The 22028-nt window shown below is 42.6% G+C and overlaps 3 protein-coding genes across 7 annotated transcripts in view; 2 read left to right on the top strand and 1 right to left on the bottom strand.

The window, feature by feature from the left end:
- Positions 1 to 728: 728 nt before the first annotated feature.
- On the top strand, positions 729 to 13050 carry LOC111957996 (golgin subfamily A member 1). 2 transcript variants are annotated; one of them, XM_023979158.2, is made up of 24 exons: positions 729 to 905; positions 1408 to 1721; positions 3535 to 3625; positions 4313 to 4387; positions 5033 to 5130; positions 5211 to 5243; positions 5341 to 5469; positions 5736 to 5905; positions 6063 to 6174; positions 6335 to 6418; positions 6649 to 6774; positions 8278 to 8373; positions 8513 to 8608; positions 8726 to 8821; positions 9025 to 9156; positions 9516 to 9611; positions 9844 to 9933; positions 10151 to 10253; positions 10383 to 10543; positions 10698 to 10850; positions 10985 to 11044; positions 11175 to 11399; positions 11515 to 11601; positions 12510 to 13050. In XM_023979158.2, the coding sequence occupies exons 2-24, from the start codon at positions 1593 to 1595 to the stop codon at positions 12588 to 12590; spliced, it is 2523 nt and encodes an 840-aa protein (XP_023834926.1). In that variant the 5' UTR covers positions 729 to 905; positions 1408 to 1592; the 3' UTR covers positions 12591 to 13050. The 2 variants fall into 2 exon arrangements, with proteins under 2 accessions (XP_023834926.1, XP_023834927.1); XM_023979159.2 differs by lacking the exon at positions 4313 to 4387.
- Positions 13051 to 14592: 1542 nt separating this feature from the next.
- LOC111957994 (large ribosomal subunit protein uL29) lies at positions 14593 to 17537 on the top strand. Its single transcript, XM_023979157.2, has 4 exons — positions 14593 to 14698; positions 15250 to 15386; positions 15589 to 15670; positions 17347 to 17537. The coding sequence occupies exons 1-4, from the start codon at positions 14696 to 14698 to the stop codon at positions 17494 to 17496; spliced, it is 372 nt and encodes a 123-aa protein (XP_023834925.1). The 5' UTR covers positions 14593 to 14695; the 3' UTR covers positions 17497 to 17537.
- A 1010-nt stretch (positions 17538 to 18547) lies between these two features.
- LOC111957993 (uncharacterized) overlaps positions 18548 to 22028 on the bottom strand; it is a 53743-nt gene continuing 50262 nt past the window's right edge. For 3 of the 4 annotated variants that reach the window (XM_023979154.3, XM_070436865.1, XM_070436866.1), the window contains 2 exons: positions 21265 to 21445; positions 18548 to 19994 (listed from right to left, as the gene is read on the bottom strand). In XM_023979154.3, coding sequence (XP_023834922.1) covers positions 19472 to 19994; positions 21265 to 21445 — 704 coding nt within the window. In that variant the 3' untranslated portion in view covers positions 18548 to 19471. The remainder of the gene's footprint in view (positions 19995 to 21264; positions 21446 to 22028) is intronic. The other variant, XR_011474669.1, reaches the window with a different exon arrangement.

The raw sequence follows: 22028 nt of genomic DNA, 5'->3' as shown, positions 1-22028 counted from the left end.
TTATCAAAATGAGAGATTCTGCTATTACTGTTAATCAGTAAATACAAGGAAATACATACACTACATAACCAAAAGTATGTGGACACGTGCTCGTCCAACATCTCTTTCCAAAATCATGGGCATTTATATGGAGTTGGTCCCCCCCTTTGCTGCTATAACAGCCTCCACTCTTCTGGTAAGGCTTTCCACTAGATGTTGGAACATTGCTACAGGGACTTGCTTCCATTCAGCCACAAGAGCATTAGTGAGGTCGGGCGATTAGGCCCGGCTCGCAGTCAGCGTTCCAATTCATCCCATTGATGAAAAAAGTACCCAATTGTCATACTTAAGTAAAAGTAAAGATACCTTAATAGAAAATGACTCAAGTAAAAATCACCCAATAAATTTCTACTTGAGTAAAAGTGGCATCCTATGATGGTACCACTTTGAAAGTCACTGAGCTCTTCAGTATGGGCCATTCTACTCCAACGTTTTGTCTATGGAGATTGCATGGTTGTGTGTTCGATTGTATACACCTGTCAGCAACGGGTGTGGCTGAAATAGCTGAATCCACTAATTTGAAGAGGTGTCCACATACATTTGGCCACGTAGTGTATAATCAATGCATTTTATGACCTCCAGGTTCCAGCATACTGTTTTTGTTGACTGACATGAAGTCGAGCGAATCCCTTTCCACACCCTTTTAGATTTGTCCAATGAACACGGACGCAGTGTACTGGCATATTACGTGTTGATGTAAGAGAGCTAGCCAAAATACAGTCCAGACATAGTAACACAATTGTCGTAAAGCAGTATATTTGTAGATGTATTATATTGGGAAACGGTAGAGTTGTTATTCGTCGCAGAGAATACATTGAACACAATGGGCTTCTCTAGGAATGTGTTACTTTGTCGGAGTTCATACGGTAAGAGATTCCCTTGATCAGCTGGCTAAATTCGCTAGCTAGGCTAACAATAACTAGCTAGGTAGCTAGCTGATAGCCATCATTTGTTGAAATCATCTGTCTTTTCCTGGAATTCATGATCAAACAGCCGTGAACAGTTAGCTGGGCCCGACGGATTTCTTAAATCTCGAATGTTGGGCTTTTTACAGAATGGTAACGACTTATTCGTTAACTGCTAACGAAAGCTAGCTTGCTAACAAGCGCGCAGCTATCATTGCCAATAGTGGGTAGCTAGCTAGCTAATTTACATCGTCTTGTCATCCAGCTGAAATATCATTAGCCTCTTCATATGTATTTCTTAGCAAACCTGCTGTCACCAATCTGTTAACTAATCTGATGACATGACAAATCATAAGGCCAAAACGACGTATAAGGTAGCTACAGACAGTAGCATATCCTCATTCTGCATCTCTAATAGTTTTCGTGCTGATTGCCATGACTCACTCGCTGATGTCTATTTCAGATTGAAAGAGGAATGACAATGACAGTTCCCCTGCCCGTGAGAGGAGGCTACACTGGAATACAGCTGTTCTGGGACCCTGAACGACCACAGCCTGAGTGACAGAGCACTTGCATTGTGGAGCTTTTGGGAAGAGAACTAGTAGCAGGCAGTACACTTGGGTAAAGAAACACTAAGGCAAGGTGGAGATGTTTGCCAAATTGAAAAAGAAGATTGCGGAGGAGGCTGCCACAGCTCCCCGGACCGGAGTACGTATGCCTCGCTCCTGCAGCAAAGAGTCCATTACGTCAGTGGGGGCAGACTCCGGGGATGATTTTGTAAGTGCCAGTATTGTTACCTCACTGTCACACAGTCCATGCCAGTCATCTTTTGAACCCACTAAGAGTAGTTGATCGTATGACACGAAACACGGTTACCCAGGCTATTCTACAAGGAAGACATCAAGGAAGAAAAGATGGCTTATGGCCTCTAATTTGAATAGGCTTAAGTTTTGCACATATGAAATGCAAACAAAGGTAATTTATATCCTTTACACTCTTTCAATTCAACATAACTGATCTATAACATGATAGGCTTTCTCAGTGTTTTGAGAGATTCTGTGGCCCCTACCTGACAGTAATGGCCCAGGCCCTCCATTAGTGTTTCCCTCTGTGGCCAGATAAGAGGCCCAGGGATTGTCATGATGATGTAATTCACTACCATTGGCATCCAGAAGCCAGTGTATTCCATGGTCAAGTGTGTAAATGTACGATACCACCACTCTTTTGTCAATGATTAGATGAATTCAGAAATATTCCCCATTGTAGAGCAGGTTAAAGGGATAGTTCAGGATTCGGCAATGAGGCCCATTCTTTACTTACCCAGAGTCAGATGAAGTCTTGGACATAATTTTAATGTCTCTGCATGCAGTTTGAAGGAAGTTGCTAACAAGCGTTAGCGCAATTGCTAACTAGTTTTAGCGCAATGACTGGAAGTCTATGGAATCAGAAAGCATGCTAGCTGTTCCTGTAGACTTTGTCATTGGGCTAACATTAGTTAGCATTAGCTAGCAAAACTCAACTTTCTTCCTACCGGAAGCAGATGCATGAAAAGTAATTGCCAAAATCCCAAACTATCCCTTTAATGCATTGTTGAGTCTTAAGGCACAAACCTGTGTAACATGAAGCCCTGCTCAGGTGTCAGATCTGCCCTGCTCTGTTCACTTGACCACACATGACAAGTAGGCACTAGAACAAACACACACAATGGTCCTTTTCTCTTTTGGAGAAGGTAGCTTAACATACTGTATGTTGAGACAATTCCGCTTAAATCTTTGAGGCTAATTAGTAGTCAATGTGATTGTGTTATTCCACATTGCACTGTTGTTTTAGACATTATATAACTTTAATAATATCATTAGATATTGAATTGTGTTGATGTTATTGGAAAAGCATCAGAGGTGTTAATCTGTTCAGTTGGTATTTTCTGCACCCCTCCACGTTTGACACTATGAATGGAGTGGCTGATCTTACAGTGTTAGCCAGATCCAGTGTCTTGTGGCTGATGTCTTTCCTTTCTCGTTTGCACCGTTTTGAATTATTTAAGTCATTGACTGGCAGTAAGACCAAATCAACTGGTAGGCTATCCCTCATCAAATTTGTAGTGAAGTAAAATCAGGATGACATCAAATTTAGGTAAAGGGCAATTTCCACTGAAAATTGAACAAAAACACATTTACACAAAGAGCAGTGCAAATGCAAAGTTTGGTAACAATGACGGTTTGCATCTGCACTGTTCTTCGAGTAAAATGTGATTTTGTCAAATGTTCAATGGAAATTGTTAAAAGTAGTCCTTGTGCATAGAGTTGCATGGATTGTTTTAAATTTGAAGTAATTGTTTTTTAATTGTAATTGAGTCTTGGCATCATTCTGTTACCATGGAATTGCCCTAAACACACTCATAGACATGAGTTGGGTACCTCTGATATGAAATATCATTTTGATATATCTTGTCAGTGGGGTATTTCATAGACTCTACAACATCCACAACATATGTTTCTAGTACCTGCTGCCACATAACCATGGAAGCTCCAGTGTGACCTGCTGTGCTGATGAGGATCCCTCTATTCTCTGTGTTTGTGTTGACCTCCAGGCCTCTGATGGCAGTAGCTCCAGGGACGACCTCTCTTCCCAGATCCTCAGAAGGAATGATCAGATTCGCAAGCTGGAGGCCAAACTATCAGGTAAGACATGTCTGTATGGAACCAGTTTAATCAGAGTAGGATGAGGTGGTTGCACCCAGGCCTAGACACTTATCTAAGGTTAGTTTTGCGTTTACCCCAACAATAAATAAGGTTAGGTTTGGTGGTGGGTAAGCTGATTCTAGATCTGTGTCTAGTGTACTTAGAGACAGCTTTTACCAAGAGCAGTATGCTCAGGTGAAAGGTCACATAACCAACGGGTGTCTGGCTTCAGTCTCGACCTCATGGCTTTTGTTCTTAACACCGCCCCTCACAAATGGTATGATATGGTATCTTTTACAATGTTTCTTTATTCTTTACCACATTCCCATCTGGTGAACATTAAGAGCAAATGCCATGGCATTTAGTCTACCTTTTTTGGTTCTGTGTGTTTTTTCTCCCAGATTAGTGTGATAGCTACTCCTCCCTTAGAGGTGGTGTGTGTGACCCCTTGGAAAAGGTTAAAGGTTGCACATCTTCACGCAGCCTCTTAACCAGGACGGTTTTCTCATCTAAGAAAATCATTGTTTTTTTCCCCCTTCCATTTTTTTTCTCAATCATGTTTTTATTTTATTCCTCCTCCTCCCCATGGCTTTAACCCTCATCCACCTGTCCCCCTTTCCTGTGTGTGTGTGTACGTGTTTGTTTTATGTGCTGTTGGTATTCCATCACCACACCTCCTGCCTCTAGACTACGCTGAGCAGCTCCGACTTATGCAGAAGACCAAGGACAAGCTTGAAATTGCATTAGAAAAACATCAGGATTGTACGTACCTTTATTCTCCAATCTCCTCCCATTTCGCGTTCTTTCTTTCTCTCATTTGTTTGTCTGCTGGCTGTGGTAATGGTCACCCAAAGCACCGTCAATCGATCAAGGAGGAGTTGAGAATCATATGCTGTCACTTCTGTAGGTTTCCATATTTAAAAAAATATATATATTGTTGAAACAAGGGACTTACATGCTTGTTGACATATAATTGTTTTTAAATGTTTGTGGCACTGTTTGGAAGTAGGTAAGTATTTCTGCTATGACAATTATGTGAGACAATATAAAACAGTGGAAGTTTTCAGTATGTAAATGTCTATTACTTCCCCTTTTTTGTGATAATCAATGTTATAACAAACACCAATATACTAATGTAACCAATAACAATAAAACATCTATACAAATAAGTTAATTTGGGATGTCTGTGTTGGCCATGGTTCGATGCACTGCTTGCCTGCTTCTGGGAAACACCTAGCTTGGCTTACTGTACACATTCTATGGTCAATATTACTCTCACCCTTTCAAAGCTAGCAGCTACTAACCACTGACAAATCTCCAACCTGCTGTTTCAATTGAGCCATCTTTGGCTAGCCAGTTCTATTGCTCATTCTTTCTCGCTCTCTCTCGCTTTCTTTTACAATGCAGCCTCCATGAGGAAACTGCAGGACCAGAATGAGACTCACCAGACCAATAGAGCCAAAATGGCCGAAGGCATGGCTTTGGCCCTGGACAAGAAAGATCAGGTGAGCATCATATCCTTTGCACCACGAGGCATACGTTTGTGTGTTTATATAGTTAGATTAATTCCTGTCTTTGTCTGTAGGAGTGGATGGAAAGGATGTCTACGCTGGAGCAGGTACGCTAACATCTAACTAATATATTCTAGATTCTCATTCAGCCAGTCAGTCATTGCCTGTGTAGATGAGAGATCTCTTCTGTCTGGGGCCCCTCAGGAGAAGGCATCTCTGTCTGTGCGGCTAGATGAGATGATGGAGCAGAGCCTTACTCTGTTCCAGAAGAGGGATGACCTGGACGAGCTGGATGGCTTCCAGCAGCAGGAGCTCGCCAAAGTCAAACACATGGTACGCACTACGGACAGCAAGGTCCTACTGTCTAACAATAACCCACCACGTGGCATGTAGGAGGCAATTCAAAACATATTGTAGTTTTATGCTTTATCTGTCTGTCTATTCTGATCCAAGCTGTAGCTATGTCGGTAGCCATCCACCTTGGTTAAACAGCACTTTGGTGGGAGCAAAAGTGTTCCTATTACCCTAGACAATAATAGTAGTTAAACATTTGTTTTAGTGATGTCCTTTCTGTGGTGTCTCCTGTTTCGTTCTGGTAGTTACTGAGGAAGGAGGAGCAGCAGGGCCTGCGGGAGCGAGAGCTTCAGCAGAAGGAGACCGAGCTGCAGACAGCCAAGAAGGGTTTGGCCGAAGCGCAGGAGAAGCTGCAGGCTCTGGGAGAGGAGCATCAGGAAAGTTGCAGGCTAAACACCGAGCTGGGGATCGAAAGGTTAGGACAGGACACAGTGATTGCAAGATCTTGTTCCCCTAACCTCTTAAAAAAAAAAAAATGTATAAGGGAGAGTTTGCCTGTTTTCTTCTGGGTTGCCTGAGGATTTGGTTGTTGTCTAACAGTACAGGGTTGTGTGTGTGTGGTCTCATTTAAGAAAGGACCTGCTGGAGGTCAAGGAGAAGGCAGAGAAGAAGATCGCTGAGCTGGAGGGCAGAGGCCAGAACCTGCAGAAGGTCATCCAACAGGTGTCTGAGGACTTCCAGAAGGTTAGCCCTCTAACCCATAGATTCTTCCTTGAAAAATCTGTTTACAGATATGTACCAATAATACAGTGATGACAGCATATGAATACAGTTAGATAAATGTGATAACAGTTTATAAAATGCTTCACAATGTAGCAATCTCTCTGTGTGTGTGTGTTCTCAGTCGCGGAGCGCTGAAGCAGCTGTAGAGAAGTCTCTCCATACCTTACAAACTGATTACAATGCCCTGAAGCTGCAGCAACACAAGGTAAGACCAGATCACAATGTAACTCCTTATATGGGCAATTCCATATTTCTGTTTTCCAAATCTGCACAGTTTTCCCAGTAAATGTTTTTGTTTGGCATACATTTTAAAGTGAAAAATCGGAGTGTCAGCGTATTTCCGTTACCATGGAATTGCCCATATCTAACCCCTCCTCCTCACCCAGTGTGCTCTGTAATTGACCCATCCCTCTCTCTCCCTGTTGTGGTCCCCAGGCGGCAGTGACTGATGAGGACAAGGAGCGTGTGCTGCTGGACCTGCAGGAGAAGGTCTCCTCTCTGGAGAGACGTCTGCAGGGCAACCTGAGTGAAGACGAGCTCCTCCAGGAGCTGCTCAAAGAGGTAACTACAACAGTCAGCTAATCCTAAAGACAGAGGGACTCCTGTGGAATTGGTATAAGGAAAAGACCATAGAGAACTGTAAGTAAGCATTTCACTGTTAGTCCACATCTGTCGTTTACGAAGTAGGTGACAAATAGAATTAGATTTGAATGGTGATGCATTTCAAGTCAAGTTTATTTGTCATGTGGACAGAAACACATGGTGTACACGGTACAATGAAATGCTTACTTGCAGGTTCACCTTTCAACAGTACGACAACCATAAGTATCAAACAAATAATGAACACAAATAGAAGCTTAACCCTTAGCCTGTATGGATAGGGCTAAATTGAAATGTTTCTTACAGAAGAAATATGAAATGCATAAGCACGGTAGCAATTGAAAGAGAGCAGTTAGAAGATTATGGGGAAATTATTAGACCAAAGTTCAGGACACAGCAGTACACCTGACACAACACATTGCACTGTTGATTTTATGTGCATTTTACATTTACTGTACTTTCTGCCACATTTGTTGATATGCAAATCTTAAAATATTCTGGATAAATTTAGTAACATAAGAATGTTCCTGAAAAAATGTGGCGTAGGTGCAACATAAGACAAAATAATAACAAGGGTTTGACTGAGAGGACTAACTGCTGTCTCCAAAGTGTGCACAGTTCCTAAGTCACTTCCATGTACTTTGATGACTCAAAGAAGAGTCTTCAACTAGAAAGGTGTTTTTAGAGCTCCTAACTGTGGCGTTGAGGAACTCAAGCGAACACACTTGTAGTTGTTTGGTTTGGAACGCAGCCCCGCCTCACACAATTACTGTTGTTCACAAAATCCCAAAACGGTCCATTATAAATCGCATTCTTTGTCAGGTGGGCATCATTTGAAAGGTTGTTCTATTGCCAACATGACTAGCTAAGTTATAAAATACGAACTTACACTTAGGCTTTCACAAGGCAATTCAGAGAAACAGATCATCATTTTGGTGATCATAGAAAGGAATTGTGAGTGCATTCAGGTGCGTGTTCTGCGGCCAATTTCTTCCAGTTGCCCAATTAGCGTGAGGGAGGGAGGCAACTACTGGTCCCATTCGGTGCTCAAGTTCAGAACAGCTGTCGGTCACAACCCATACAGCGCTGTGAAGCACAGAGCCTGAGCTCTGACGTCATTTATAGCATGTTACTGTTCAGCCACTTCGTTCCAATTTAGGCACTTATCAGTGTCCAAATCTGCCATTTTCAACCTGTATACGGGTACGAGTGTAAAGGGTTAATGGAGTAACAATAGCATAAACATTTAGCAGAAGTATAAATACAAGGAAGGCACTCAAACAAATGTAAAGTATAATATTTACACGTGTGCCGGGGAAGTGGGATATGGAGATATTTTTAGCAATAATAAATAAAGTCCAATAGGAGCAGTCGTGGTGTGTATGTGTTTGTGCAGATGGTCAGTTCAAGTGTTGAGCAATCCTCATTCCCCCCCCCCTTCCCCCCCTGTGTGTTAATGTGTAGAAGTCCACTCTGGAGCAGACGCTGGAGAACACGAGAGTGGAGCTGCTGCAGGCACGCACCAACCACGCAGACACGGTTAGCTCACTGGAGACTCAGGTAAACAGCCCTCTACCTCTTCATCACAATGATATACTTCTTCACATGCAACTGGCTTAGATGCTCCATTGCTTAACAGCAACAAATGAACAATTGTGTGAACACATCTGGTAAGCATATTGTATCTCTACTCTCCCAGATATCCAGACTCAACCACAATGTAACTGAACTACAGAACCTGCTACGGCACAAAGACGACTCTTCCAAGAACTACAGAGAGAGAACGGACGAACAGGTAAGAGAACGGGCACTGGTGGGAAAGAAGGATGTAAGCATTTCAGACCTGTGCTCTCTCTTCAGTCTTTCTTCTTGTGCTCTCACACACAGCCCCATGTTGTTCTCTGTCTTACAGATAGCAGGTCTGGAACAGCAGGTGCAGGAGAGCAACGAAAGGCTCAAGAACACTGAGCAGCAGATCACTGACAAGCAAGCACGTCTGCACAAACTGGTAAATATTTGTCCGATTACGGTGAAAGATGCTCTACCACCACTGTAAATAAAGTTGAAGCTGAGGCTGGAGCAAATGCAGTTGAACCTCTTATTTATTTAGACTGATTAGACTTCTTCATGTATCCTATGGGAGCCAGGGACACAGTTAATGTAAGCATGTGTGATGCTGAGACTGCCCTTTCCCCCTGTGGTCACCCCCAGCAGGCAGAGTGGAGTGTGGAGAGGGTCAGTCTGCAGCAGCAGGGCCAGGAGAGGACAGGCCGGCTGGAGGAGCAGCTCACTGCACTGCAGACAGAGAAAGACACAGAGCACACCTCTGCCCAAGCTAGGATTGTGAGTTACAGTTGTCAGCTCTCACTTGATCTGTAAATGTTGACATTTTAGTTCACTGTACTGTTCTCAGTGACATGTGCTGCATAGTTTTGTTGCCTGACTGTTAAGGTACATTTTCACTTTGGTATTTGATCGTTTCGATGCAGATTTTGATCCGTTTATCCACTGGTCTCGGTGGATTGGTAATCGGTTGCCATGTAATTTGATCTCGGCTACAAGGCCATCAAATATTTATCTGTCGTTAGACTGTTCCTACGCCTTCTTTTGCTTTTCTTTCTTTAACATCCCTTTATCTATGTTTCTCTGTCCCTATCCCACATCTCTCTCTCGCCCTCCCATCTCTGTTTCGTGTTTCCCAGCGTGAGTTGGAGGAGGCGAGAGGATGTCTGCTGAGAGGGAGGGATGAAGCTGACGTGGCTCTGAGGAGACGGGAAGAGGAGCTGGAGCAGGCTAGGGTCAGACACACTTCCTGCTTTATATTAGGCAGTCAGTTGAAAACAGGAAGTCACGGATTTCCTGATAAACAAGTGTATAAAAACAATTCAATTGCATTCCTGGGTCACTCCAGATTTTTTTGCGTGCTGTGCCACACTCATTTCTATGAGAATAGCTACTGCATTACAACTCCAAACCATGGTCCTGTTGCCCGTACACATGGGGTAATGATGTCCCTGTATGTCACCCCAGTCAGAGCTGAGCAGCAGGCAGACGGTGAGTGTGGAGATAGCCATGGCTCTGGAGGACACCAGGAGGCAGAAGGAGGAGCTCCAACTACAGGTCTGGAGAGACATCACACTTACATCATACATTTCTGTACTCTTTTAAATAACAAACAATATTCTCTACACTCTGTTGGAATGAGGTTTCCAAAACTTGCCAATGCTATTGGCTTAATCATACTCGGGCAGGTTGAGTGAGGTGTTTTTAAATTCATGAATTCAGCTTGTCGATTGTGCTCATAAATAAATTGGACGTTCACGGTCTCCTTTTCCAGGTAGGACAGATGACGGCGTCACATCAAACAACATCGCAGGAACTGGCCCACGTCACTGAGCAGCTGAAGCAGAGAGAGGAGGAACTCCAAACACTTCGCAATGGTAAACACTTGATTTCTCTGTTGTCAGGTGCACTTTTCCTCTGTCTCCCATGCTATGTGAATTTGGAAGTGGTAGTGTTGACTTCATACCGTGTGGTGTCTAATGCTCCCTTCTGTGTTTGTGTTGCAGAGCTGCAGAGGGCCCAGCGCTCCCTGTCCCAGCTGCAGGAGGAGGGGGAGAGGCTGCAGGCATGGACCCAGGAGAGGGAGGAGGAGAAGGACAGCCAGCTGGTCAGCCTGAGGCAGGAGCTCCTCACCCAGAACGAGCATCTGGACTCCTGCCAGTCACGGGTCCGAACACACAGCGGGCACAGCCATTAAGACACTTTAAACCTGTTCTTAATGTCCTTCTTAGCTTCCATACTGTACATAACTCAAGTCTGTCATTACAGATTGGAATTTTGTATGTGTTTTCTGACTGTGCCTCTGTGTGTGTGTGTCTCAGGTGTCTGAGCTGGAGGTGGAGGTGGAGACCCTGACGTTGCAGCTGCAGACTCCAGAGGTGTGTGAACCGGACCAGAATGGGACCGTGGACGACCTGGACCACATGCAGGAGGCCAACAGAGACCTGGAGCAGCAGCTTAGTGACAAGAACAAGGTCAGTACTGGACCAAACAAAAACCATGATCACCACACAGGCATGTTTGGATAATTACTCCTTATCTGAAGTATCTGGAGCAGGTCCATTTCAGTGTGTGTGCTGTTATTGATTGGAATCCTGTTGCTTTACAGACCATTAAGCAGCTGCAGCAGAGGCTAGCCGAGCTGAAGAGGACCTTGCAGAAGGAGCTGGTGAGACATTTAGATACCTTTTTTAGTATGAGTATCCAATCTAAATGTAATATTTTTTTCCATCGACTGAATATGGTCCATGTGCTGAGTTTTGTGTGTGATAGTTTGTGCCTGTGTGTTTCTGTTGCAGAAGCTGAAACCTGAAACTGAGTTGGAGGAGAAGGAAAGGGCCCAGGAAGGGAGAGGAGAGAGGCAGGAGAGGCTAGACAGAACCTTTACAGAGCCCGCTGCACCCCCAGCCCCTGGCCCAAACACCACTGTCACCAACACTTCTGACCTCAATGACTCAAGAGAGATCAACTTTGAGTACCTCAAACACGTGGTGCTAAAATTTATGTCATCCAGAGAGGCTGAGGTGAGAGCAATCTACCTGGTCCCTGTTATCGTAGCTAGACCCATCAGTATTGGACATCTATGGTCTTGGCTGAAGTCTAAATATCTCTCTGTCCCCCTCTCGTTCTGTCTCATAGGCCTATCAGCTGATCAGAGCGGTGTCTGTGTTGCTGAACTTCACTGGTGAGGAAGAGGACATGTTAAAAGAGACACTGGAGTACAAGGTGACTTCCTCCTTTCAGATATCTGTTCCCTGAAACTTCTGTGTCAAATGAATGGGTGTTATGGCCATACCACAGCCAGCGTGTATCAAATGAAATAGGCCATGACACTATTTTTGTCCTCAATTGGCCTCATTTCTTAAATGCACTTGCTATCTGTTGTTTATTTTTGAATACCTAAGCTGCATCCTGAGGAAAATTGTTATTTTAGAGGCTAGAAAGCCAGTATGAGGGTTTGGGCACAGGCTAAAATAAAAGGCTGCCGGTGCGTGGGAGAGAAAATATCTGTAGAGTTCCAAAAGTTCTCACTCAAAACCATGAAAAGGGAAAAACCCAAGGAGGCCGAGATGGAAAAATTTAATAATTAATTGAATCCATGCTCCGAAGAATACAGAAGGTGGAAGTGCTAATATGTTTGGGCCTTATGCCTCCATCAGTGCTGTACAAACACATGAAGAAGACACAGACTTAAGGCACCTGCTGTGCGCAACAGGTGCAAGCATATAGTTAATTAGAGACTGGTGAATAGGGAATCGATGCATGTTAACAAGTAATCTATAGAAGAGTATCAAAAATGGACAATTCACGTGTCATAAAATTGGAAAGAGACAACAGTCTGGGCTACCATAGCTTTCAAGCACACATCACATATACAGTTGAGACAAGCACAGGGTCAAGCTGCAGTGCAGCACCCCTGGATGGAGAGCTAGTTGTGGGGTTAAGGGCCTTGCTCAAGGGCCCAACGATAGGGGAATGTCTTCAGGATGTGAACCCAGCAGCCCTCTAGTTGCCAGATTAATTCCCTCCTATTTTTCCAGCGCCCGGCCCTTCCCCAGTTGTAACTATAGTAATAGTCCAGTGATACATGTATTTCATTTGATATAATCGGAAAACATCACTGTGTTTTTCAGATGTCCTGGTTTGGATCCAAGCCTTCTCCAAAGGGTATTGTTCGGCCGTCAGTTTCAGGGGCGCCTGCTCACTGGAGCTGAGGGGACAGAGAGCGGAAGAATTGTGGAGAGGACAGAGACACACACATTACTTTTATCATGTCCTTGCATGATGCCTCCCATCACTGTGGTAACCAACTGAACATTGTGAAGAGGACACTACATAAGCTTTAAAACGGTTTCTGACGTGACAGATTCCTATGTAGCTCTTCAATCTCTCCTTAGAAGGACATTGTTCTTGCTCTTCAAGAGGACAGAGAACGGATCCACAATGACTTGGAAAGTCAGTCTTGTTATATGATCTGTAAAGATTTTTTTTATTTTTATGTTGGGGGTGATTTTATTTACAAGTAAAATGGTTAAAGCAGACATGGTATTGATGCATTGATAAATGTTAACCTTAAAGGGATACTTCAGGATTTTGGCATTTATCTACTTCCCCAGAGTCAGATGAACTCATGGATACCATTTGTATGTCTCTTCATCCAGTGTGAAGGAAGTTAGCGGTACTGTAGTTTTGCGAGCCAATGCTAACTACCGTTAGCACAATGACTGGAAGTATATGGTATTTACTAGCAGTTACCATAAACTTCCAGTCATTGCGCAAACGCTAGTTAGCAACTGTGCTAACGCTAAGTACTCCTTTAAGAGTAGCCCTTCTCCCTCTTGGAATTAAGTTAATATGAGATCTTTGATGCACACAGTACAAGTATGTCTTACGTAATTGTCCAGGTGTTAAGAGTGGGATGGGTCAGCACTACCAGACTGTCACAACTCTGTTTGACTGAGAAGATTATTTATGTCTCTAATTGTTCAAATGTCTCTTTTGGGAGTACATGATAATAATAACCTTAAGATTTAATAACCGCCAAGATTTCTGAAGGACCCTTCACAACAGTCTCATTTGGTTCTTTCCTATAACAATATTAATTACAGGGGGGCATGTAGAAAAGTATCATGTTAGAATGAGAAGGTTTGATGTGAGAGCCACACATCAATGGCATTGATATCAATGGAACAAATGTTATGTAAAGAGGAGTGAGTCTTAATATAATGTTGATTAAGTAAATAATTATTGAACGATATCTAAATAAGAATTATCGGAGGATGTGCTCTACCTTTACCTGCCTTGTGTTTGTGTAAATGACATTCCATATGTCCTATTTATATATGAAAACTGTACATATTCATTGAGAACTTTATAAATCACTGGACGTAAATGATTTTTGTTTGACCTCTTGCAGTATTTTACACCATGTGTCTGTCCATGTTGCCAGTCTTGGCTTGACTCTCTGTCTCACTGTTCATTGGCATCCTGCAAGAAGTGACCCTGTTTATGAGCTTACAATGTGAGGGCATTAATGTTGTACTGGAGGAAAGACCAGTGAATACAGTATGCATGCCTTATACCAGAATGTGAACCAGGTGCAAGGCAGGAATACACCAGTCTGCACTCTTAATTCTACTCCCATATCATGCAGTGAGAAATCTCCATGTGTCTGGTGACGTTACAATATTGTAGCATTTTTTTGTCACATTCATCAGGTTTGTATAGTCAGTCAACCCTAGGGCTTTAAACTTTCTTAAAATGGACATGATCTACATTCAATGATAAAACACCACACTTCATTAACAGTGACCTGTTATTGAATAGTACCAGATATCACACAAGTTGACAATTCTGTATGAACTCCAGTGAGGGCTTGAAAGCAATCTGCCTGAAGTAGTTTCATAGAACTACAATATCACAGCACAGGTGACTACGACTCCACTGATCAATGTACTGCAAGGTCAATATCAAAAACATGATGCTCTTTTGAACCTTCTGTTTGATTCCGCTGTGTTCAACTCTGGTTTTTAACAAAAAAATAAAATAAATCACTACACTTAACTCAAATGTTTTTGTCTCAATTTATATTGTGAACATAAAGGTTTCTTTTCATAATTTTTCTCCGGGACAGTGTAAAATCTTTATGATTGTAAGTAAAGCAGAGATGCAGCAGAACAAAGTCATTCCCAGCGGAATCCACCCAGTGGTGCTGTAGGAATTTCACCCATGCGCAACAAAAATAACGCCTCCGACCGGAAGATAGCTTCTGCGCGAACACGTTTTCGTTCTTTCTTTTCCTGTGGCAGCAACGACGAACATGGTGAGAGGCTCGTGGCTTTCGTTCAATTCAGGAAAATTGTCCTGCCTATTCCACATAAAACGACCACAGTTGATAACATCCATAAGGATGAGAATCTTATCTTGCCATATATGTTTGTGATATTTCGAGAAAGGCCCTTTATTTGTTGCTTGTCACCATAAAAACCGAACGCGAGCTAGCTGAACGCTATTAAGCTAACGTTGACAAGCTTGTTAGCTACTAGCGAATGCATGGATGGCTAATGTTAACGAACTAGTTACGCGTTGGCTAGCTGTCAAACATGTCTTCTAACTACTTCCAAATGGAATGGTTGTTAACTAACTGCCGTAGTTAGTAAGCTATCAATTATTACACTACTTATCAACTTAATTATTTCGATATGTGTTGCCAATTAGAATAGCTCGCGAGATTCATTAGCTATCAGCCCACGTTGACAGTACGTTAATTTCGCGAACTAACGTTGACGTTACATGGGTAAATTAGCTAGTTCGTTAACTGTTAGCCAAATCGATTTTCAAAGCTTGTATCCCCGTTCTTTGTAAATCTTACAGGGCAAGATCAAGGCTAGAGACCTGCGGGGCAAGAAAAAGGAGGAGCTACTCAAGCAGCTGGATGACCTGAAGGTTGAATTGTCCCAGCTCCGCGTAGCCAAGGTTACTGGTGGAGCTGCCTCCAAGCTCTCCAAGATGTGAGTATTATTTGGACTGCAGAGATTATGCAGTGTCAGCTTGTCATGAGTTGGCTGTTTATGGTGAAAGAATAAGTGGCTTCTCAGTTGTAATCTCTGAGTGAGGTGATGGTTATTAGATGCAGTAGGGTTGTCAAAATGGCTCTTTCTGCTAAAATGTTGCTTTTTACTAAGCCCATATTTTGATCTGTTTCCTCTCCAGTTGTGTCGTCCGCAAATCCATCGCCCGTGTTCTGACTGTCATCAACCAGACTCAGAAGGAGAACCTGAGGAAGTTCTACAAGGTAAGAGCAACCTATCGCTTCTTTTCTTAAATGTCAATCTTGACCGCATTTAAACATGCTGCAGATTAGTTTGTAAAGTGACCCATGTAAGCTCAATATTTCAGAACTAGGTTGAGTGCTAATCCTGACTAACAGACCTTGAATTTCCCGGCGGCACGTGGCCGTAATGCCCCCTAAAACAATCCATGCCGTGTGGCCGTAGGGAACTTGAGCTGAAAATAATACTTGCCTTCCCCCGGCTGCCTATCACCGTGCTCCGAAGCACCTCTCACTCACATGACGCTCTCAGATCTCAATTCTTATTAACCAATGCCCGTCACGTGATCGAGTCCTTCACACAGGCATCGCAGCTCCAAAGTACGCTATAAGTGAAAACCAGCACGTCTTTATCAAATTCTGATCGGCATATTGAAGATGTTAGTCCATATTTACTTTGTCAGCCAACAATATGATTAACCAACCACAAAGGCACTAGCCTATGTCAATCTACTATCCCCCATAGTACAAAAGTTTACCTATTCTATTGGTCAGCTTGTTCTTCTGTGAGAGAAATAAATATTCCAAACATACTCTGGGACAGGACAGTTGAGGGACGCGATAGATGGGGCGGCAGGCAGCCTAGTGGGTAGAGCGTTGGGCCAGTAACCGAAAAGTTTCTAGTTCGACTCCTCGTTCTGTCCCTGAACAAGGCAGTTAACCCGCTGTTCCTAGGCCGTCAATGTAAATATGAATTTGTTCTTAACTGACTTGCCTTGTTAAATAAAAGTAAAAATAAAAAGATCCCAAATGAATACAACCACTGTACATCAAACTTTTAAAAGCAATGAGGCTGATGCAACAGGTCAGAACGTTTAGCTTAAAATGTTGATAAAATCGTAGGCAATTTCGTCACGAGTGAGCAGTTTCAAATAACAGATGAAAGATCTAAAGATGCAAAAACAAGCATAGGTTGTTAATGACTAGGATTGTGTCTTTGGCTGCTGGAGAAAGAAAGTAGAAAAAAATTGAAATACTGGTTTCACTGGCATATGAGGAAGAGTTTATAAAAGAGTCCCCTTAACATTCCTATGGTCGGAACACATTAAGATATGCCTCATAAAATGACATGTCCAGGTTTTAAACTATGGTAAAATAGTTACAAAATGTTGACTGCCTCCTATTGCAAGGAGTTACTAGCTGAACGAAAAGTGCCTCAATTATGTGGACAGAATCAAGCCTTTAGATGTTAATAATGATCCAACATATGTCAAGTATTTTCAGGGGCGTCCATGTCAGCGCTGGTCTGGACATATCCTATGCACATTGGCTACAGCCTGTTATCACCTACACTCCGACATGTAGGCTATTTATGTACATTTACACACAGTTATTTTCTTAACAGAATAACTATTGTTTTTCAAATCAATTTAATTGCATATTTTGGTTAATGGTCTTGGTGCCCTGGCAGATTGGTCACCTCTTGAATGCCAAATGGCCAGGCCCCTAAAATCACAAAATTCAAGGCCTCCTGACTATACAGCCCAGCTAAATGCTGAAGGCCAGTTTATAAGACCAGAATTAACAATGCAATAGCAGCAGTCCTAATCTTCAGTTTTGTTCTGATTATTTTTATTACACATCACATGTAGTGACCATGTAGTGTTTATTGTAATTTTACTGTGAATGTCATGTTTCAGGGTAAGAAATATAAGCCCTTGGACCTGAGACCCAGGAAGACTCGTGCCATCCGCAGGAGACTCAACAAGCATGAGGAGACTCTCCGAACCAAGAAGATGCAGAGAAAGGATCGCCTGTATTCCATTCGCAAATTTGCTGTCAAGGCTTAAGGTTGTTGGTCTTGTACAAATAAATTGACTAAAAAGAGAAAGTATGTTGTCTTCTGTAAAGGGATGTCACTCAAAATGGTCTGTGAGCAGATGGAGTGTTGATTGCAAACATCTTCAGGGTAATTATTTGGTGAGACATTTTGCATCCTTAATATGCACTGATACTGGATATTATGGTATGCTGAGGATTCTGCTGTGTTTAGAAAAAACGCTCTTAGTTGGAATTGGGACAACCTCAATGCCATTGCTAAAATACAGATCTGAAGAATGTAGTATTTCATAGCAGGAATGTAATAACCAGTAAAGACCTGTGGGGTGTACGAGTACTGAATGTTTTGACTCTAGGTACAAAGTGATGATTAAATGAACAAAATCATAAGGCTATATAAACAAGCATTGTACTTCCTGTCATATGTATCATTTATCTGTATTGTATGTGTGGAATATCCTCATAGTACTCAGGAATGGTAGGAAAAACACCTGGAAACTCACTAATGTAAAACAGAAAGCTCAAACAATGTCAAAATTAGTAATGAGAACTACATTTCCTTGAGGTCCCTCTCAAATCCGCCCATGCTCAATTACGTGGTGTGCAGGCTTCAGAGAATACTATAGGGTTGATTAATATGATTGTGGGAAAGTTAATTAGCATCAGCAGCACAACACCATAAGAAACTAGGGATGTAGTTGTTGAATAAAAAATAAAAGTAACCTTTAACTAGGCTAGTCAGTTAAGAACAAATTCTTATTACAATGATGGCCTACCCCAGCCAAACCCGGACAATGCTGGGCCAATTGTGCGCCGCCCTATGGGACCCCCAATCACGGCCATATGTGACGCAGCCTTCATTGGGCTTGTTTGTCATTGGTTAAAACACTGCCTATGGTGTTTTTCAAGTGTTTAATTGAAATCTGGCTGCAACAACCAATGACGTCATACGATGTATTTGGCAAATGCCATTGATCAACAGCAGCACAGAAATGGTATGGCTCCAATGGAGCCTGCACTATGACTATAGGATGCATTTTTTCACCACAAGGGGGCAAAATGTATCAAAATAAAATGTTTATTTGTCATATGCTTGGTAAACAACCGGTGTAGACTAACACTGAAATGCTTACTTACAGGCCCTTCCCAACAATGCAGAATGATTACAAAATATCTCATAACCTACTGTAAGGTATTAACTGAAGTAAGGTAATGTTATTTGTGCCAGTTTAACATTTGTTTTTTGGTCATGTAGCCAAATGAGTTGGTCAGAAAGGGTTTGAGTTGATAAAGTAATGGGACTAAAGGAAAGCTGAAGTATGGGGTCCTGGGGATAGGCATCACTCAGGCAGTAGTCTATCTAGAATTCTCCACTGCTCTGCTTATGACTGGAAAATGTCTCAGCAGCAGACCATTGCACACATAAACAGTTGGACTGAACACAATACAATGTAATTCCCCATCCACTTGCTGTTTTCCATGGCATGCATTTGTATTTTCTTATGTCTCTCGTTTCAGTTCTGTATTCACTGCACCATTAGTGTAATGTTATTGCTATTATGTCTAAAATGATCTGGACAATTGAAGAACACAGTCTTGACATGAACACAAAGCCTATCTGTGTACTTTGATATTTCATATGAGGTATTTTTAGCCCAGAGCTAAATGTGTAATATACATGCATGTTTACATGCTTTTTCATTAGGAAACCACATTCTCTTTCACCCAAAGAGACCAACAGACATATTTGCCTTTTCTGAACTGGAAGTAAGATCGCAATATCATCTTTGCCTCTGGCATTTCCTTGGATCAGGTTATGTGAGATTGTGTTTTTACAATCACAGCTCCCCCTGTAAGGTCTAACCTTTCAGCTGACTATTTCTTATGTTTGGATATGAATCGGGTCTCACTGGCAGGTAAGATATCCCAACAAACCCAAGATATGGATTGACATGGGATTCAATGTGAATGGCAGTATGAATGTTCTCATGTCTGATTTGTGTATCTGCCAATATGCCTCTGCAGAACAAACACACTCTTAATCTCCTGGGGTCCAGAAAGGCCCCACACAAAGGTCTTGGTGGTTTTTATTTTGGGGAGTCTGTTCACATGCTGCCTAACAGATGTAGGGGCCCTCCCTTGAACAGCTGCCGGCATTATCTGGAGAGGGATGCATTCCTGTTGCTGTTCCATGTCATATCCATGAGCTCTCTGCTTTGGGACCACAAGGCCAGTTGTTCTGTAATGTGTTATCCCCTGAAACCTGGGATTGTCAGTGGGCTCCATTGAGTTGATGTCTTCTGTAGGGACCTGTGGCCTGATGATGTCCTCTGAGGGGCCCTGTAGACTGGGGTTTAATGGAGGGGCCTCCTGTATTTGGACGGTTTCTTTATGATCCTGTTGTAGACTGGTATTATTGGTAGGGTTCAGCATTGTGACATTTTCTGAAGGGGTCGGTGATCTGATCATTTCTGTGGTGTCTTGTAGGCCGTTGTTTTCTATTGTTGGCCTGTGATAAATAGATGTATATGATTAGAAAGGAAATAGATGACAAATTTAGCCTCACTACGTTAAAATGTACTTCTAAACTTCACACAATATGTGTTTCTCTGCCATAATTTGATCAGTGGCTATCGTATTTCTACACCAGATTTGTATTTTATTTTTAAAATTTATTAATTAAAAAAAAATCTGTATTCAGACCCTTTACTCAGTACTTTGTTGAAGCACCTTTGGCAGTGATTACAGCTTCAAGTCTTGGGTATGATGCTACAGGCTTGGCACAGCTGTATTTGGGGAGTTTCTCCCTTCTCTGCAGATCCTCTCAAGCTCTGTCAGGTTGGATGGGGAGCGTCGCTGCAGAGCTAATTTTCAGGTCTCTCCAGAGATGTTCGATCGGCTTCAAGTCCGGGCTCTGGCTGGGCCACTCAAGGACATTCAGAGACTTGTCCCGAAGCCACTCCTGCGTTGCGTTGTCTTGGCTGTGCTTAGGGTCGTTGTCCTGTTGGAAGGTGAACCTTCGCCCCAGTCTGAGGTTCTGAGCAGGTTTTCATCACGGATCTCTCTGTACTTTGTTACGTTCATCTTTGCCTCGATCCTGACTAGTCTCCCTGCTGCTGAAAAACATCCCTACGGCATGGTGCCAGATGTCCTCCAGACGTGACTCTTGGCATTCAGTCCAAAGAGTTACATCTTGGTTTCATCAGATCAGAGAATCTTGTTTCTCATGGTCTGAGAGTCCTTTCAGGTGCTTTTTGGCAAACTACAAGCGGGTTGTCATCTGCCCTTTACTGAGGATTGGCTTCCGTCTGGCCACTTTACCATAAAGGCCTGATCGGTAGAGTGATGCGGAGATGGTTGTGCTTCTGGAAGGTTCTCCCATTTCCACAGAGGAACTCTGGAGCTTTGTAAGAGTGACCATCGGGTTCTTGGCCACCTCCCTGACCAAGGCCCTTCTCCCCTGATTGCTCAGTTTGGCCAGGCGGCCAGCTCTAGGTTGATTCTTGGTGGTTTCAAATGTCTTCTATTTTAAGAATGATGGAGGCCACTGTTCTTGGGGACCTTCAATGCTGCAGAAACGTTTCTAAAAACCTGTTCTCGCTTTGTCATTATGAGTTATTGTGTGTAAAATGATGGGGGAAAAAATCTATTTTATCCATTTTAGAATAAGGCTGTAACGTAACAAAATGTGGAAAAAGTCAAGGGGCCTGAATACTTTCCGAATGCACTATATGTATGACATTATAACACCCGTATAACACCCATAAATAAAACCATACCTCACATCCTCCTTCTCTAGCTCTATATCCGTCTCCTGCTCGTCATCCTCATAGTATGATGAAGAGGGCAGATAAAGATGCAGTGTGGATGATGTTGAGAAAGGCCTCCTCCCCCTCCACGTGTCTTGCTGCTGTCTATGTGTGTTGTCCTGTTTGGTGTTGCAGGGCAGTCTGGGACATTCTTACAAGAAATTTATAATAAAGTCAGTCAGTCAATGTGAGCGATGTGGTTTTGGAGTGTCAACAGCTACCTTCTGAAACTACGGCTGCAGATGTTTGACATTCATTCTTGGCTAATGTCCCAAATACAATGTTTTGAAATTAACATGGTCAGTGTATGAGAGATTGAGCACAACTTCATTTAAAGCAGTGTTAAGACTGTGTGTGTGTGACCATTATCGATCAAGGATTTCAAAGGTAATTAATAAAAGCTGCAGCTAACACACAGAGAGGAAATTTCATGCGAACGGGTAATAAAATTGGTTGATTATTTGTTTGGGCAACCAAAAATAAACCACAGCTGTTTAGCCCGAAGTCAGAAAGGGAAAAGATTAGTTTATCCATGTTATTTGGTTATGTTTATGGGAATTTGTGAGGCAGATGGAAGCTTGTGTGTATAGCTCTACTGTTGGCTCATAAGAGAGAACTCTGATCAAAGGGCTTTTTCAATGGTTAGCACTAAGAGTAAACAGCAGCCTCAGTCACCCATTATGACAGTGATGAGTACAGTTTAGCACCAGATGCTGCAGCACAGGTCAGGTTAG

Source organism: Salvelinus sp. IW2-2015, linkage group LG33 (genome assembly GCF_002910315.2).
Source record: "Salvelinus sp. IW2-2015 linkage group LG33, ASM291031v2, whole genome shotgun sequence".
NCBI lineage: Eukaryota > Metazoa > Chordata > Actinopteri > Salmoniformes > Salmonidae > Salvelinus > Salvelinus sp. IW2-2015.
Note: the sequence above shows the minus strand (reverse complement) of the source record. Positions and strands in the feature narration are given on the sequence as shown.